General features: G+C 40.0%; 1 protein-coding gene and 1 non-coding gene across 2 annotated transcripts in view; one reads left to right on the forward strand and one right to left on the reverse strand.

Annotated features, from left to right (window-relative positions):
• Positions 1–328: 328 nt before the first annotated feature.
• LOC122542956 lies at positions 329–482 on the reverse strand. The gene has a single exon (XR_006309894.1). It is a non-coding gene; the product is annotated as a 5.8S ribosomal RNA (ribosomal RNA).
• A 1,166-nt stretch (positions 483–1,648) lies between these two features.
• LOC122542865 (heterogeneous nuclear ribonucleoprotein L-like) overlaps positions 1,649–19,550 on the forward strand; it is a 47,330-nt gene continuing 29,428 nt past the window's right edge. The window contains exons 1-6 of the mRNA XM_043680966.1: positions 1,649–1,870; positions 4,514–4,635; positions 5,923–6,154; positions 8,314–8,399; positions 12,083–12,179; positions 14,027–14,099. Of these exons, the coding sequence (XP_043536901.1) occupies positions 1,664–1,870; positions 4,514–4,635; positions 5,923–6,154; positions 8,314–8,399; positions 12,083–12,179; positions 14,027–14,099 (817 nt within the window). The 5' untranslated portion in view covers positions 1,649–1,663. The remainder of the gene's footprint in view (positions 1,871–4,513; positions 4,636–5,922; positions 6,155–8,313; positions 8,400–12,082; positions 12,180–14,026; positions 14,100–19,550) is intronic.

Here is a 19,550-nt window from a genome sequence, read left to right on the forward strand (position 1 = left end):
CTCCTCCAACCTACTGTATTGTATCCAGTGCTCCCCCTGTGGTCTTCTGTACATTGGTGCGACCAAATGTAAACTCAGGGCACGTTTTGCTGATTAGATTAGATTAGATTAGATTAGTTAGATTATTTACAGTGTGGAAACAGGCCCTTTGGCCCAACAAGTCCACACCGACCCGCCGAAGCGTATACCACCCAGACCCATACTCCTACATATACCCCTTCACCTAACACTACGGGCAATTTAGCATGGCCAATTCACCTAACCTGCACATTTTTGGATTGTGGGAGGAAACCGGAGCACCCGGAGGAAACCCACGCAGATTGAAAAACGACCCTCAGACAGGCGTGGCCCCGGGAAGAACCCGGGGCCGCAAAGTGCGTTCAAAGTGTCGATGATCAATGTGTCCTGCAATTCACATTAATTCTCGCAGCTAGCTGCGTTCTTCATCGACGCACGAGCCGAGTGATCCACCGTTAAGAGTTGTCTGAGTTTGTTTTCGGTCTCTCCCTCGCCAGAGGAAAGCGACCCGGACCGCACATACGCTCCCCACCTTAGCAGCACCCACCTGCCCGCCGCACAGGGAGAATGTGCCAATTCCACACAGAAAGTCGCCTGAGGCGGCACGGTGGCACAGTGGTTAGCACTGCTGCCTCACAGCGCCAGAGACCCGGGTTCAATTCCTGCCTCAGGCGACTGACTGTGTGGAGTTTGCACATTCTCCCCATGTCTGCGTGGGTTTCCTCCGGGTGCTCCGGTTTCCTCCCACAGTCCAAAGATGTGCAGGTCAGGTGAATTGGCTATGCTAAATTGTCCGTAGTGTTAGTTAAGGGGTAACTGTATGGGTGGTTTGCGCTTCGGCGGGTCGGTGTGGACTTGTTGGGCCGAAGGGCCTGTTTCCACACTGTAAAGTAATCTAATCTCCCGCCTCTCCCACATCTTTGGACTATGGGAGGAAACTGGAGCACCCTTACAGCGTTCTCCCAGCCTCCTGCTTGTCTACCTTATTTTTAATTAGTGGCGAGAAATACAGTGGATGTGTGAAACTGGTACAAGGCATACACAACAGTGGCACACTCTCAAAGTGAAGGGCAGAGTAGATTCCTCATAGCCTATTCCTGCTTCTGTTTTCTACAATTGCAAATCTTCAGATATGTGCAGCTACAAACAGCGGCAACAGCAATATAAGGCTCCCACTCACAATTCGTATACTCCAGAACGGGACAAACTCCCTGATTTTTTTTGCACAACCAAAGAGTCATCCTCAGAAATGCAGCACCCTCTTTGCTTTGGATGTTATCTGCTGAATGTGGAATCCCATTGAATTAGTTCCCGTTCCGGCATAACATGCCTTTTAATTTTTCCTTGCACACAGACCAACTTCACCAATGTCTGCATTCTGCTGACCTGAAACCTTAACGCTGTTTCGCACTGCATAGGCGCTACACAGCGTTTTCCAGCACTTTGTTAGAAATTGGTACAATCCCAAGCGCAGCTACAACGTAAGCCCCACTGGCATGCCTTCAGTCTAAAAGATCTGACGGCGCCGCGGCATTTTCATGAATGAACCCCGAAAGGCCCCGCCCACAAATGATGAATGGTGTGGCATGCGGCCAATCAAAGCTGGGAGCTGGAGCGGGCCGCGGGCTGATTGGGGACATTCCGCATGATTGACGTCGCGCTCACGGGCTCGTCTTGTGGGTGGGAGAAGGAGACCGCTGCTGCGGCCGCCATTTTTGTTTCTCTGTTCTCTCTCTCATTCTTACCTTCTCTCAGCGCGCGAAGCGTCGGCCGGCTCGGAGCTGTGGAGAACCGGCGATCGGAACCGAAAATGGCGGGCAGGCACCAGGCTAAGCGTTTCAGGTTCGACAGGGTGAGTGAGTGCGTGCGTGCCGGGGTCGGACGGGATGGTTTAACAGTCATCGCGCTTCGAACGGTCGCACCCCCTCCACACCACCTCCCCCTGCCCGCACACACCGGGCAGGCTGAACAAAGAAGGTTTGAGGCCTAGGCCGCGGTCAGTAGATAGAGGCCTTCACAAGGCAGCGGAAGGCATCTATTTCAACGTGCGATCAAACGCGCCGTCCGGAACCAACCACTCGGCAATTCAGTCCCGTCTGCTTTGGTGCTAAGTTAGAAGGACTGCTAATTGAAATGAATGCATATTCAAAGTGACTCCTTTTACGTCGTGTTTCCGCCGTTCTATACCATGCATTTATGATTTCAGTGTTTTGAATGTTAAAAGTTCGGTTTACCTAAGAAATCATGGAAACCCTACAGCTTGGAAGCATGCCATTCGGCCCGTCGAGACCATGCCAGCACTCCAATGAGCATCCCATCTCCTTACCCTGTCCCTGTAACCCTACACTTCCCATGGCTAATCCACCTAGCCTGCACCTCCTTGAACACTATGGGCCATCCAGTACGGCCAATCCACCTAACGTGCACACCGTTGAACTTTGGGAGGAAACTAGAGCACCTGGGGGAAAAAAAACCCCACGCAGACACGGGGGAGAATGTGCAAACTGCACACAGTCGCCTGAGGGTGGAATTGAACCCAGGTCCCTGCAGCTGTGAGGCAGCAGTGCTGACCACTGAACACTGAGATGCAAAAATTGGATCTCACCCCTGGCCATTTGCTATCTTCACTGCTGGTAGCTGCAGTGCTCTATGTAGAGATTCGCCAGCAGAGCTTTGATTTGGACACGATTGGTTATTTTCTACTATTGTCAAGTCCAAGGTGATTGTAAATATCATGATCTTGAGATACTTCTTGTATGTAACTTGTCCCCAAAGAAGCAGCCCCACTATCTGACTTAGAGGGATACAAAGAAAGTACATTAATTATTGGGATGAGATTGAAGTGAGTAGATTGGGACTGTACTTTCTGGTGTTCTAAATGAATGAGAATTGATGGTAAATGGTAAGGTTCCAAGAGGACTTGGCAAAGTAGGTACTAGAGTCTGTTTCGCCAGTCTTGAATTTGTCTCAGGATAAGGGGCCATTTTATTCTGATAACAAGACTCTGGTTTGTTTTGTTCTGGATAGTATTCAGTTTCTTGTCTCATTAGAGCTACATTAACCTAAGCAAGTAGAGTATTTTGTCAGTGTCCTTACTTGTGCCTTCTCCAAAATGTGTCAACTTGTGTCGAGAATCTCACTTCCAGAAGTCCTAGCTTTTGTCTGTTCTAAGTGAGAGAAAGTTAGGACTGCAGATGCAGGAGAGTCAGAATTGAAAAGTGTGGCACTGGAAAAGCACAACTGGTCAGGTAGCATCCGAGGAGCAGGAAAGTCGATGTTTCGGGCTTCAGCCCTTCATCAGGAATGCTCTTATAACTTGTCTGTCAAAGAGGGCTGGTCCATTTAGTTTCTGGTCATTGGTAACTCCTGAGATGTTGTTACTGTGGACTTGCATGAAGTTAATCACAGAATTATTGTGGTGCTGAAAGATGGCATTTGACCCATTACCAATCTCCTGCCTTTCCCTATATCCTTGCCTACCATTTCATTCCAAATAAGCATTCAATGCCCTTTTAAGTGTTGAATTGAACCTGCATTCATCACGTTTTCAGGCAGTGCATTCCATGAATCTGAAGAGTGGCAAATAATGCTGAATATTGTGCAGTCGACTGTGAGTATCCTTCTGACTTCAGGTTATTGAAGCAGAGTTAAAGATAATTGAGCTCAAGGCACTATCTAAGAAAGCCTGGTGTGATGTTGTGGGGCTGAGGTGATTAGATTATCTTAAAATGCATGGCAGCCTTTTAAGGAGGGAATGATGTCCAAGTAGTATAATTGCTGGATTGTTAGAAGTTCATGAATCCATTGTTGGAAAACCCACCTGGTTCACTAATCTCCTTTTGGGAAGGAAATTGCCATTCTTACCTGGTCTGCTGAATGTGACTCCAGTCCCACAGCAATGTGATTAACTCTTAACTGCCCTCTTGGATGGGTAATAAATGCTGGCTTTCATCCCATGAATGAATTTAAAAAAAGAAAGCCTTGAGCCAGTTGAAAGGTTACTCTTATTTTCTTCCTTTCTTCTGCAGGATCCTTGAAGGAAAATATTATGTTACTGATTGAGGCCGTCACACTTAATGTTGATACTTTATATTCACCTTCTCTAGTAGGAAAACCAGGATCTTTGCTCAAGTTGCATGCACAATCTTCAATCAGAGATAAGGATGGAGCGTGGGAGTACAGGCTATTTTTCTACCCCTGTTAAATTATTGTTAACTGTAACACCATTACTAAAGTGAGTCAGTTCAGCCAGTCCATGGTTGAACATGCATTTCTGGGTAATCACTGAAGCTCTTCTGGCAGCAAAGATTTTCAATGAAATGGCATGACTGTAATCTGAGAGTTGATAACCTGTAAATATTGTGCTGAGGACTGAAGAATGAGTGTTTACCACAGGTGATCAGATAATGAACCATTGAATTGCAGAGAAAATCTTTGTGACTGGATTACAGTGAAATACTGACTTAATTAATAATTGACTTATGTTTTTTTTCAGGATGGTGGTATTGAAGACCTCAATAAGATTTCTCCATCTGCTGTCATACATATCCGAGGACTGTTGGATGGGGTAATGGAAGTTGATCTTATGGAGGCTCTGCAGGATTTCGGCAATATCAGGTATTTAAGAGGGTAATGTGAAGAGTAATGCAGATCCGATGTGAAATATCTCTTGGTAAGATTTGGAATACTTGCATCTACAGTGTGAAGAATAAGTAATCTTTATTAGTTTCAGTTTCTGTTACTTGCAACTTGATAAATGCTGATTGTGACATTTTCTGAGCTTGGAAGGGAGCAATACACAAACTTTTTTAACCATTTGTTATTTTTGAATAGCATTTCTACTTGGCTCAGACCTGATAATAAGTTCTGACTATTACACTCCTAATTCAAAGAATGTTCAATGTTAATCTTCCATTAGAATGGTGCAACACAGAAGGAAGCTGTTTGGCTCACTGGATCTGTTTTTCTTTCAAAGAGTACTTGATTTTGTTATACCATGTTTATTTTGGTGATTTCATTGCTGTGTGTGATGGTACTTGTGCAAAAAATGGACATATGGTTGTTTTCCTAAAATGGCGGTAGAAATAGTCCCTTTGAATATTTTTAACACCAAGGTAGATTCCTCATGAGCAAAGGGGTGAAATTTTGTCAGGGATAGATGAGAATGTGGAGTGATCAGATCAACCGTGTTCTTATCAAGTTTGGAGCAAGCTTGAGGGATGGAGTGGCTTTTTATTCCTAAATCATATATCTAAATGGTGTTTCCACACGCTTGTGTACAATATATGGTTTTGGTATTGGGACTTCCTACCGACAGTTACAAGAGTGATTATTAAAATTTTGAAGTTTTTCCAGTTGGTGTGAACGTTATTGTAAATGCTGGGACTTAAATTTTTTGTAGTTACTCAGTACATTTCCGTGTTTGCATGGGTGAACTCTTGGAGCTGGAACAAGGATCTTGAGGTGATGAATGCTTACTCTGAGAAATGAACCTAGAGGTTGAGTACTGATCTAAGTAGACAGTAGGTGTTGAGCAATTTGGAATGAAAGCCAGTGTGTGGATGCTTAATAGTTTTATTCCCTGGAACCCCAAAATGAATTCTTTTCAGTCAAAATGGACAACTTTTATATACAATGTATTTTCATGATTAGCTAAGTGAGTGGACAAATACCTGGCAAATGGAGTATAAAGTGGGAAAGTGTAACATTGTCCATTTTTGCTGAATTAATTAATTTTTGGTTTTCAGGAAATTAACAAAAGTTAAATCCTAATTTTTTATTCTCTAACTGATTGCTTACTACAAATGCAGGTTGCTGAAACAACATTGTACTCCACAAACAAAATCTGAACATTTCAGACAATTTTAGAATCTGTTGTTAACTGTCCTTCTGCTTGGTTTACAGTTGTGTGATGCTGATGCCCAGGAGAAAGCAAGCATTGGTTGAGTTTGAGGACATCGCTGGTGCATGTAGCTGTGTGAATTATGCAGCAGATAACCCAATCTATGTTGCTGGACAACTGGCCTATGTTTGTTTTTCCACAAGCCAGAAAATTGCCAGACCAGATGATGATGACTCTAAAAGCAATAAAGTCCTGTTGATCACTATTGCAAATTCTATCTATCCCATCAACACAGTAAGTTTAACAGAAGCTAAATAATGAATTCAGTTTTTAGCAGTCCCAATGTAGAAACTTTGTGTAGTTTAATGCCCCAAGGTGCATCAGAGGAGTGTTGAGCCACGTAATAGAAATATAGAAGGAGTAGTAGGTCATTCATCCCTTCTAGCCATCCATGTTCTAAATTATGGCTCATCACCTACTTCAGCAGTATTACCTCCGTAACTCTTGGTGTCATCGATATCTGGAAATCTCTCAATTTCGGTCTTCAGCATACTCAAAGACTGAGTTACCATGGCTGTCTGGGTAGAGAATTCCAAAGAATCAGTGCCTTTGAAAAGATTCTCCCTCATTTCAGTCTTTAAATGGCTTGTCCATAAATAACTAATTGGTGTCAATCCATTTGGGATGAAAATCTCTTAATTAATGAATTTTGTGGCCATGTTCTCTGATTCTAAACATGCCTCCCCATCTGAACACAAATGTGCCATTTGTGATGATTTTGGCACTGTGGTTGGGCAGTGTTCTGATAAGAGAAATGCAGAGTTGGAGTTTGCAAATGTGATTTAGTCATATATTGTCATTCTTTTACTGTTGCAACAGTTCTGGAACATACTCCCTAATAGCAATGTGGTTGTACTGCAAATGGACTGCTTGCTTCAAGAAGGCAGCTCAGCACCTGCTCTGGAAGAATGACTAGAGTTGGGCAACAAATGCTGGCCTAACCAATGAAAATAACATGCCATGAATTAATTACAAAACTGATTTTAAAAAAAGCCTCTATGCTTTTATGCCATTGTCCATTAGATTCAAACATTGACTATTTTGAGGAGTCACTCAAACATGTTAGAGTTTGGATTCCGTACAGTGTTGAAACTGGCCCTTCGGCCCAACCAGTCCACACTGACTCTCCGAAGACTAACCCACCCAGACCCATTTTCATCTGACTAATGCACCTAACACTATGGGCAATTTAGCATGGCCAATTCACCTGACCTGCACATCTTTGGACTTTGGGAGGAAACCGGAGGAAACCCACACAGACACAGGGACAATATCGCCCGAGGCTGGAATCGAACCTGGGACCCTGGTGCTGTGAGGCAGCAGTGCTAACCACTGAGCCACCGTGCTGCCATGGAACGATAGACCATAATCATTTTTTTAAAAATCAGGAATATGATATTGTCAGCAATCTGCTAATTATAAATGCATAGCATTTTGTTTTTGGTCTGTACTGTATACTGTGACCACTGTGTTTCTTAGGTTTATGCCTAGATAATCTAGACCTCCAACCCAGCTGAGTTTGCATATTTATACTTTTTTTTTATTGTTGCTGGCTTGTCCTGAGTGGTTTTCTTTGGTTGCTTTCTGCTTAAAGCATTAAGTTGATATCAATCAATTAAATATTATAGATGGTAATATTTGACAACATTTTACATTTGATCCTTAAATTGAATCTGTGATATTCATAGGTACACAAAGCAGGACAGTTTGCTCAATGTCAAGCTCTGGTTAGGCCATTACAGCCATGTTGCTTGAATCTGGTCGTCACATTTCAGGAGTGATATTTGCTGAGATCATCTGTTGGAATAGTGCTCAAAATTGTGCATTTTAGCTACGGTTCGCTAGTGAAGCAGGAATTCTTGGAGCACAGGAGACTGAGTTGAAATCTGATAACAGGTTTGATGAAGGTAGACAAAGAAAATACTACTAGTTTTGCTGATGGTATGAGATGTATAGGACACAAATTTAAGTGATGCTGGGGGAGTATGCAAAAAAAAACTTTTCACTCAGCAAGTTGTATTAACCTGGAGCATGTTGCCTTGCTGAACTAATGAAGGCCAAAATGTTGAGTGATTTCATAATAAATTACATTGATTCTTGAAGATGATAAACTAACTTGGCTGTTGGGATATAGCGAGTGAGATTAGTCCACAGAAAGCTGATAGATTTTGTGGGCCCACTGGCCTCTTGTGTCATAAATGACTCTGACACTGTCCTGTTATGAATGCCTTTTCTTTTGTTTTCAACTGCAATCTCATCAAACTCGCGTATTGTGTGTTGTATTTAGTTTCTTTGTCTGCTTCTTGAGAAGTTAGAACTACTTTAATCGTATCTCTGTGGGAATTTAAATGTGTGGTTAAGTCTTTACCCTTCACAACTTCCTTGTTTTGCAGGACATTCTATACACTATTTGCAACCCATGTGGACCTGTTCAAAGGATTGTGATTTTTAGAAAGAATGGAATTCAGGCAATGGTGGAATATCCTTTGAGTTCAGCTTTAAGCAGAATGTTAAGTAAATGTTTTTTAAAAGGGAATAAGTAGAAATGAGTAAATGAGAAATGAGTAAATGAGAAAATAGAAACAAATGTAACAGTGATTACAGGCTCATAAACAGAACCTGAAATAAGTGTTGGTCCTTACAGGCTGTGACAGGAGAAATTTCCATGGAAATTGAGGGAAGAATGTACATGTTGAACAAATATTTTGTGTTCTCTCAAGAGGTAAATGATTGGATATTAACCAATGGGCTAATAATTGTGAGTAACATTGAGAAATTATCAAGATAAAGAAACCATATGGTATCTTACTATGATCTGAAAAGCTCTCAAATTCCAGCAGCTAGAACCCTATGTCTCAAAGGTTCCAAACAAGGTACATGATAGATGCTAGTTCTTATTTTCTAAATTTCTTTGTATTCTAGAATGGTCCCACTGGGTAGGAATGTTACAATTATGAAACCACTGTTCAAAAATGAAGTAGAGAAAGAAGTTTAATTTACAGGCAAATTACCCTGACAACAGTAATTGGGAAAATGCTTGAATCCTTAAAATTGAGAAAGCCTTAATAGTGCACATGGAGAAACATTGTCAGACAAAGTCAACAGTTTTAAGTAAGCAATTTTGTTTTAACAAATGTATTCGTTTTCTAAGGAATTAATTGGAAGGCCAGATAGGAACAAAAACAGAAACACAACAGGTCTGGCAGCATCCGTGGAGAGAAATCAGAATTAATGTTTTGAACTTTTAACTCCTTCAGAACTGAATGTAGCTTCATGAAGGTTGGTATGTATGTTGAAGATTGGGTGGGGTGGTGAGGAGTGAAGAGAGGGAGAGAGAGTCACAGTTGGGCAAGCAAAGGAATACGTAAAGGTCAATCTGGGAGAATGAATAACTGCTAATAGGACCATTAGTAGCTGACAGTGGGTTGTGGTAGTGGCCCATGTGATAAGGCCTGGTGTGTGGATGTTGGGGTAAAGACTTGGGAGAAAGGGCCCAGCCCTAAAATTATTGAACACTATATTGAGTCCATAAGACACTGGGGTTCCCAAGCATAAAATAAGTTGATCCTCCAGCTTGTGTTGAGATTCACTGGAGCACTGGCGACCTGAGACAGATATTGGCCACAGTGGTATGTTGAAATGGCAGGCAAGTGGAAGCTGCCAGACAGGAGTCATTCGTTGGTGCTTGCTTGAATTTCGAACAGGCATTTGATAAGGTGCTGCATGTGGTTAATACTCAAAATGTTCTCACAAAGTTAGACATAATACGTGAACATGAATGGAAGATTTGTTAATAATCAGGAAGTGGAGAAGAGAGATGAATGTGGGCTAGTAAGGGTTTTCACCTCTGTAACAGAGGATAGGAGCAGGAGTAGGCCACTCGATCCTTTGAGCCTACTCTGCAATTCAGTATGACCATGGCTGATCATAGAGTTCAATACTGTAAACTAACCCTGCCCTCTCCCATAACCTTTGGTTCTTTTAGCCTAAAGAGCTATACCACCTTTCTGAAAATAATGTTTTGGACTCAACCACTTTATGGTAATTAATTTCACAGCCATACCATTCTCTAGGTGTAGAAATTTTGCCTCATCTCACTCTGAAAATGTTTACTCCTTTAAACTATGACCCCTGGTTGTAGACTTCCCCTACCATCAGAATATCCTTCCTGCATCCAACCTGTTTGGTCCTGTTAGAATTTTATAGATTTCAATGAAATATTGCGGTTATTCTTCTCAACCTAAGTGAATACAATACTAACTGATTTAATCTCCTCATGCATCAGTCCTTTCGTCCCACGAATCAATTTGGTAAACCATTGCTGCACTCCATCTGGCAAGAACATCCTTCCTCATATAAGAATATCAAAAATTCACACAATAATCCAGATATGGTCTCACCAATGCCCTGTATAATTGCAGCAAGATATCTTGTTCCTGAATCCTCTTGCAGTGAAGGCCAGCACAGTTTGCCGCCTTCACTGCTTGCTGCACTTGCACGCTTTCAGTGACTGGTGTATGCGAACACCCAGATTTTGTTGAACATGCCCCTCTCCATTTACAGCCATTCAAATAATAATCTGCCTCCCTATTTTTACTACCAAGTGGATTAAAAGTCTAGATAATGATGTTCAAAGATACTTCTCCAAGGAACAGTTATTGTTCAGGTGCATCAAGCAATTAAGGAAAAAAAACACTGCTGACTTTGCAAGAAAGTTGATGAACAAGTGTAAAGAAATGTTGCTACAGTTATATGGAGTTTTAGTGAGATCACATGGCGGTTACTTTGTGCAGTTTTGACTTCTATACTTGAGGATTGAGAGACTCTTTAAATGGGCCAATTGATACATTCAGAAAAATATAAACTCATTAAAACAGATTCTGCAATAGCTTGACAGGTTATACAGTTTGTGGTATGTAAAAATCCAGGGGCATAATCTTGGGATAAGAGCACTTTGGATTAATTTGAGAAATTTCTTCATATTAGGAATTCTGTATTGCAGAGGCTGGGGGTACTCCACTGGTAAGTAGATCAAAAGTTGAGATAGATGAGCAGAAGTCAGCGACTCAACTTTGAACTTGCTCTGTTGTCATATAAGATAGTGACTGATCTGATCACTGCACAATTCGACCCTGTTACCAAACTGCTTTGAGCATGTTTACATCCTTCATTAAATAAGGAGACCAATACGGTACGCAATTATCTTTTCCTAGGGTGGGGGAGTCTGGAACTAGGGGGCATAGGTTTAAGGTGAGAGGGGAAAGATTTAAAAAGAACCTGTGTATGGAATGAGCTGCCAGAGGAAGTGGTGGAGCTGGTACAGTTACAACATTTTAAAGGCATTTGGATGGGTAAATGAATAGGAAGGGTTTTGGAATGATATGGGCCGAACGCTGGAAAATGGGACGGGGTCAGATTGAGTTATTTGTTTAATGTGGATGAGTTGGACCGAAGGGTCTGTTTCTGTGCTGTATGACTGTGGTGCTTCACAATATCAGAATAAGGAACATCCAGTTGAAGTGGATCATATTGAATAATGCAGCAAGCACTGATGTCAGTGTACTCCTCTTTCTTTCCGTTCTTGCTTGTTCCTGATCTGCTCTTGTAATTTGGCTTTTCCTCATAAAAGTTTCTGTGCAATGCCAGAGGGCTATCTTGTCTATTGGTGGTTATCAACCACAGACTACACTCTGCTTCACAGTGACATTTACTAAGGCAAGTGCTTGCCCAAAAATAACATTGTGAAGTTCAAATGCTCTCATAGCACTTTTGTCTTGCATTATCCTCCCCCACTTGTCTGCCACAAAAGCATTTGACAATGATGACCAATTGTTAGTCTCGGGACACTTGAATTAGTGCAGGAATTTCATCATTTGCTTGCTAATCTAGTTGATGACGATTTTGCATTCTTTGAGCAGTTTCTGTGTATATGCAACAAGGCCTGGACAGTATTTAGCTGTCCAAAAAGTGTGAATGTAATTATCTCCCCATGACATTTCATTACATTACCAATGCTAGATTCTCATCAACAAAATGCTTAACGGTGCATTTATTGTCTAAACCATTGAGGGGAGCTGTTGAGCTTCTATCTTTGTGCTGAAAATGTTAATTGTCACCTTTTTGTGGAATATATCTATGCTTATTTTCCTTAATTCAGCATACATTTGACTCTGTTCAAAGTGCACAGAAGGCCAAAGCATCTCTTAATGGTGCCGATATCTATTCTGGATGTTGTACTCTGAAAATAGAATATGCCAAGGTAAGCATATGTGGTAAAATGCAGATTGTGCTTGTGAAAGTGATTGCGTTAGATAACCTGCATTATATCCTTTGTGTGGTGTTTTTTCTCATTTCTTTGGATGAGTGGAACTTGTAGGCATCTGTGCTGTTACTAAACTCTTGTCGCCTCCCCACAAAATCCTAATTTGGTAGTTTACCCTACTTTTCTGAAGCTGGTGATTCCTTGGTTGAGGTTCTGAGAACAGCTCTCCAGATGTCTTGCCCCGGGATGGAAAATGTTGATGTTTGAATGTAGAGTGTGTTACAGCTACTTGAGTTTTATCCTGTCCACTGGTACCTTGCATGTGCTTTCCAACAGTTGAATGTATAATGTCAACTGCAAACATTTTCCCTGTTTCCAAAACCTTTTCATGTTCTGAAGCTAATTAGTACACTAATTAACCAGTTAGTGCCAGTTGCTGTTCTGAAAGACAAGTAATTCAGCAAATACCAGAAATTGATTCTTGGTATAGTACCAAGTGTGAGACTTGGTATTATATTGTGTTCTTACCAAGCTCAGTAATCTAGTTAGCAGATTAGGTCACCTTTCATTCTTGGGCTAACTCTTTCAATGGTGAAGTAATTTGATAATATGATGTAGGGCCATTCAGTTCCAGTTGTGGATGGTAAGTGACAATGGTCTTTGTTAAATAGTTAAGCAAAAGTGATGAAGGGCTTTTGCCCGAAATATCGATTTTCCTGCTCCTCGGATGCTGCCTGACCTGTGCTTTTTCAGCACCACTCTGATCTAAACCCTGTTAAATAGTTGCGTAGTCAACTGAATGGCTTAATTTTTAGGCACTTAATGACTAGCCCATTCACTAATAATTATTGTGTCCCTGATGCAATGTTTCACTAAATATTGTGCAGTCATCGCATCTCCAGGACATTACTATGAGTGTTCTTCAGGATAGTTTTCTAGGCGAGCCATCTTCAGTTGCTTTATTAATGACCTTCCCTTTAGCTTAAGGTCAAAAACTATTTGGTTTGATAGTTGTGCATTGTTTGAGCAGTTTCAGCTTATATGCAACAAGACCTAGATAGCATTCAGGCCCTTCAGAAAGTGTGCACTTCATTATCTCCACAGTTATTGAATTATCTGTGCTGGGTCCGTGCAATCAACATCCTTAGGTTTGCTATTGACCAAACCTTAACTGGACCAATTATATACATATTATTGCTACAAATCCTTTAATAGTATCCCATCTGTCAGCTTACATATTTATTCATAGTACTACTGTGCACAGTGACAACTTTCCAGTACTCCTGACCTTCTAAATCCTTGATTTCTTTGACCTCCCTATGAAAGACAAGGGCACCAGATGCATTGGAACACGACAATGTGCAAGACCCTATCCAAGTCTTTCACCTTTTGACATCGAATTGTATCCTTTATTCCTCACTGTCATTGGGTCAAAGTCCTAGAACTCTCTCCTTACCGCACTATAGATGTCCCTTCACCACTTGGACTGCAGTATTCAAGAAGGTGACTCAGGACTGTCTTCTTGAAGCTACTTTGGGATGGGCAATAAACGCTGCCTTTATTCCCATTGAATTTACTAAAAACTGGGAAAAGGCTGTAAATGATTTGCTGCACATTAAATTTGATAGCTCAAGTTTGCTAGGAATTGCTTTCTTAGGAAGTCATGAAATGTTCTGCCTTTAGGAATTTGTTTTGAATGCTGGTCACTTTGTTTCCATTTCAAAGTTTAACTTAACCTACTTTGAGCCAGTGAGCACTTATCTGAGATTTTTTAGCCATCGTCTTGTGATACCTTCTATGAACTAGATTCATTTATCCATACAACTCCTTATTTCCTGTTGCAGCCAACTCGTTTGAACGTCTTTAAGAATGATGCTGATACCTGGGATTATGTAAACCCTAATCCTGGTAGACCAGGTAAGAATTTAATTAGAATTTCAATACAGTCCTCTTTTGCATAGCTTGTCTTTTCTTTCTGCTTCTATTCAGTTTTACTTCCTGTCAGCAAATATATAGTAGAACCTCTGACCTTCAACCACACATTATTGGCATGGTGTAATAAAATTATCTTGTACGTCATCTTTGTGTATGTGGAATATGGGACTGTAAACATCGGAAGTGAGACTGTAGACCCGAGAATTTTGAAAAGATTTATTGTTTGCTTTTAAACTTTTTCGTCTTTTTGAGGCAACCGACCATTTTACTGAAGTTGAGGTGATTTTGTGGTCCTTCAACTGTTGCTAATTATCAGATTAATAGAGCTGATTTTAAAACACTCTCACTTGTGTTCAAATCCTTTCATCACCTTATCCACTCCTTCGTAACCTGCCGCAGGTTTCTATGAACTCTGTATTTCACTAAGTTTGGCCTCTTGTATATCTTCCATTTCCTTCATTCACCTTTAAGCCCCAGTCTTCATAGGCAGCAAGCAGTGAGATGCCCTCCCTAAACCTGTTTTATATAGGAATTCAGTATCTCTCCTCTTGTGTGGCTGCCCCTAAACTGAGTTTTTCTTTGTCACTTCCTCTTAATGTGTTTTCCTTTGTGCTGTGAAGTTCTATTTTATTATTTTTGAATTGCCTTGGAACTGTTATTCTGCGCTGAAAGCACTCTAGAAATGCAGTGGTTCAATCGTGGTTACATTTGACTGAGAAATTAATGCAGTGAAGATTTGTATCGGTGGCCAAAACACTTCCAGAGACTGGCAAATTCTTGCGGTTGAGGAATTGACGTCTGATGAATGGATTTTTTTATGCATGATGTTTAGGGGTTATTTTATCTATATAAGGTAACTGAAGTGCTTTTTTGTTGGAAAAAAAGCTCATCTCTGGGAGGGAAAAGACATTTTATTCATTTATTCACTTTCTCTTTTACAGCTTATTTTGTTAATTAGTGCCCACATTTTGTTAATGTTTTACAAAGCCAGTACTAAAAATGAACTGGATTAGCTTATCTAAATTCTTGAAGCTCATTGGTATTTGCCCAGACTTGAGGGAAGTCATCAATTGAGCATGTCAGGAGCTACGGGTCAGATTTAGGATGTTTTAAAATACATATATTGTAGAAAATTAAGATAATGTCATTACAGAATTATGTGGATTAGTTAAGTAAACCTGTAATATGGCTTAGCTAACTACAATAACAGCAAATGCAGGTGATAGTGGTTTGGCAGTACCTGTGCACAGAGAAACCGCTAATGTTTCAAATTGGTGACCTATCGTTAACATTTGGATTGTCACAGTTTGCCAGAGCTTATTGGGATGTGATAGTTTTCCTGAAATTTGGTGATTTTTTTTTTTCTTTTCGCCCCTCCATTGAACTAATGTTCCTAGCACTTGGGAAAATATTTAACATTGTTCTGGATAGCTGAATATCGATAGGTATGACTATCTTTTGTCATCCTTTCTATATGTGTCTGTCAGCATTCAGGAATCAGACTGCTTTTTTTTTCCAACTGTGATAGTACTTGGGGTTTCCAGCTCTGGTGTACATGTTTGAGTGAATAGTTTTGTGTACAAATGCCTCCTGATATACGGGAGTGAAATTTACACTTTTTTAAAAAAAAGACTACATCCCATCGACTATCCAACCACAGAACTACTTGGTCCCTATCTGCTCTTTTCCCCTTGAATGTCTTGAAAACTGGCATTTAACCATTTAAATTTCAACGAATGCAATTCTAGTTTGTGCATCCTCTGCTCATTATTCTTTTTGAGACGTCAGAAGCGTGATTGGTTGTTTTACTTAATTCTGTTCCATGACTAAAAGAAATTTGGATTTATACTATTTAGTTGCAGTATTAGAATATGTAGCAAGTAATGCTATACTATTGTTCCACATGCACACCATTTAGTTAATTTGTGCCCCATCTGACAGTTATCTAATTTATCTGATAAAGCCTGTTCAACATGGATCTGAAGTCATTAATAGTGGTTGGAGGTCAAAGGTTATGTTTTGAACCTGCACTCAGCTAAGCTTCCAGCACCCTGTATTAGGAATAGTAGTAGTGATTTATTTTATGTTGGCAATGAGGTTACCCATTCCTGCCACATTTGGAGTACTTAGTTTAGGATTGGTGTGAGCAAGGTGACAATATAGCAGTCATTCAAACAGTCTGGCATCTCCACAACTGCAGTTCAAGTCTCTCTTAAACATTTTGATCCAGCACAAACCTATTTAGATTTTCTTAGATTCGCAGCAATATCCAACCACATATATAAATACATAACCAGTACTGCAATTGAATTTAATGAAGTTACACTGTCATAGAATTTTAAAAACTTGTATAGCATTTAAAGTGGTCCACTTAGCAATAAATCACGTCACATATTATCACCTACACTCAAAACCCCTTAACTTTCATATCCTACTGATAGGCTTGTTTCTTGACACTAAATTCATAGCTTCATGTTCCCCTAGTCACTACTGCAAACAATAAAACTTGTAACACTTCACATTAATGTGCAGCTAACAATGTTCAATAGGTGCAATTCAGGTTCGACTAGACAGAATATTAGTGGATTTTTTTCAGAGTTTAAAGTGAATTGTATAGACATTTCATATTTGCCGTCCTGTTCAGCTGATACACAGGTGGCAATAATGCCCTCAGTGCTACTGTTTGATTGAGGTGGGAGGAAATGATGGTAAGATGGATCCAGGCCATCTACTCCGTATGATTTAAGTTGTACAATGATTTGCCTATTTCCTGTAGTTCTAGCACTTATTTATTAATGCATCTCACTGGGTTCATCCATGTGCTTCTAGTTAAACAAACCAAAACGTGTGAAGTTGTGTACTCATGAAAATGTAAATATTTTCATGTATTGGAATGCTTTACAAAGTCTCTTTTAATACATTTGTCCTTTGTTCCCAAGAAATGGTTGATTTTAACTGTTACAGTTAGAAATATAGTTCAGAACATTGCTTTGGCAATTCACCTTGCCATTTGTTTAAAAATGTGTTCTGTCACTCGATTAACAAATTGGAAACAACATATTGTATTGATTTCAAGTTTTGTAAATTTGGTGAGTTGTTCTTACTGTGCATCTCTGCCTTGAAATCACACTTTACATATTCTCCATTGGAAAGCAATTGGTTAAGTAATTGCAAACCTAAAATAATAGTCAGGAACTCAAGAATGATATTTCATCAGCAATTATAATTTCCACAGCACTGATCAGGCTTGCTGCTGTCAAGCAGCATTGACAAATGAGCCAACCTGAAATTGATAAATAAGCCTCTGAGTTATCTGCAATTGTTATTCCAAAATAAGACAACCCTACTGTATCTAACTCCTCTCCATGTGATTGTTGTATGAAGAGATATTTCAAAACTAGCAATCTTGTTACCATCTTCTTATCAATTCACTTGTACTGTGAGGTGGAGTTCAGTTGTGGATCAATGAATAATATCACCTCAGTTTTGCCTAAGCCTCTTCACCAAACCTGAGCAGCAGTTTCCTCGAGGATTCCAAGTTCTTGTTCAAGATTTGTAAGCACATTAACCTATCACCTCATCGCTATTCAGTGTAAATACTCTGCACATTGCTTCAAATTTCTGTTACTATGTTCATACTTAACCTACAGCTGCCATTTTAATAACTTTGCACTAAAAATGACCTATCAGTGAATGTATATAGAGTAATGTTTTCATGTCTATCCTTTACAGCCACAATTTTTGACTGAGGAAAATGAATGAGAAAATTCAGCTTTATTTCTTCTCTTGCCTCTTGCTTTCATTCCATGTTTCCACAATAATACTGATTTGTTTAATTTTTAAAAATCTGCTGTTGATTCTTTCAGTGAATAAGATCATCTCAATGGCATTGGAATGTTGAACATTTCTCTGTGGAGAGGAATGGGCTCCAAACTCTAGGGCTGGTTCACCTTGTTTACACTACTTTTTAATTTCTAACAACTGGATATTGTAGAAATTGGGGGGACTGATAGATAATAATTGGGGCTTAAGCAATGTTTGATGTTCTTGGCTTTAATTGGTTGTTATAAACTAAGCCGGTCGATATTTGTGACATAGGAATATTGACCCTCTAATATTGCATGTCCTATATTCTTTACTGAAAACTCCTTCAATTGTTTATATTGATTGCTGTGTTGAAACTTTGATTTATTTTTAAATAAGCCAAACAGTTTAATGTGCTAACCAGAAATCGAAGGTTGCTGGAAGCTTATCCTTTGCGTACAGCGAGCCTTCAGCTTTTTCTCAACAGTCTCTATTCACTGCCTACAACACAAGATGCTCACTTCTATACACACTTATAACGATGAACGTTACCATCGCTGGATGTGGACTGCATGCACAGATTGTCATGTAGCTAGTACTGTGCAAAAGGAAGGGGTGAGAGTGGCAATCCATGTGATCCTCACTGTATTCACAAGAAAACACAATGAATGAGGAAGCTCGTCAAGCTGTTGAGACCATGAAATACCTGAATAATTTCACCTCAAATATGTCCTGCTTTTCATTATAATCTTGTTCACCAACCTCTAACAAGGTGAAGACACTGAAATCATTCATCTACCAAGCCTTTTCTACTCATTAACTTCAAAACAAAATGTCACATTCTTGCTCTACCTGATGTGCACTGAAAGTCAGCATTCTATCTTCCACTAAATGCTCCAACCATACAGAATCTCTGAAGGATACCAGTCCTTTCACTGGGCAGACCATTCTACAGCCAGAGCCAGTCACCTCTGCAGGAGAAGTCATTGATATCAACTGTGAGCCGATGCAGTCAGTGCTAAGAGTACATGAGAGCTTGAGGGCAATTAAACATTTAAAAAAAAACTGAAGAACCAGCATGTATATAAGACCATGACTTTTTTCCTCTCTGGATTTAATTTTTTTGTAATCCTTCTGTATGACACATGGGGCAGCATGTTGTTCTATTTATGCAACGTCATGAAAACTAAAGTTTGAAAGTCCAAATAAGTGCCCTTTTGAAAGCAAGGTGCATTAAACAAAAAATCTTCCATTATTACAACAGCTGCTTAGTATTTTGCTGGGTATTATTCTTGATGTATACGCACCAGTATGTGTTATTTGAAAAGTGTGTAAAATAATGCTGCAAAACCATCTTAAAAACCTTTAAACAGGATGCATCTGTATAGGAAGCAAGCAGCTTTCATTTTTCAACCTTTCACTCTCTGTCAGACTAACGTTTAGAAAGGAGACAGAGCAGGGCAAGACCATAGTCTGATATACAGAAAAAAAAATTGATATGCAAAATACTTAAGTCGGTGAATAGGTTAATACCAGATGTCAGATAATGATGGGACAATGGGAGGCATTGTGAAAGAAATAGGCATGGAGAGATGGGCATGTGCAGAGAAGCATAAAGTGGTAAAGCAC

Source organism: Chiloscyllium plagiosum, chromosome 41 (assembly GCF_004010195.1).
Source record: "Chiloscyllium plagiosum isolate BGI_BamShark_2017 chromosome 41, ASM401019v2, whole genome shotgun sequence".
Taxonomy (NCBI): domain Eukaryota; kingdom Metazoa; phylum Chordata; class Chondrichthyes; order Orectolobiformes; family Hemiscylliidae; genus Chiloscyllium; species Chiloscyllium plagiosum.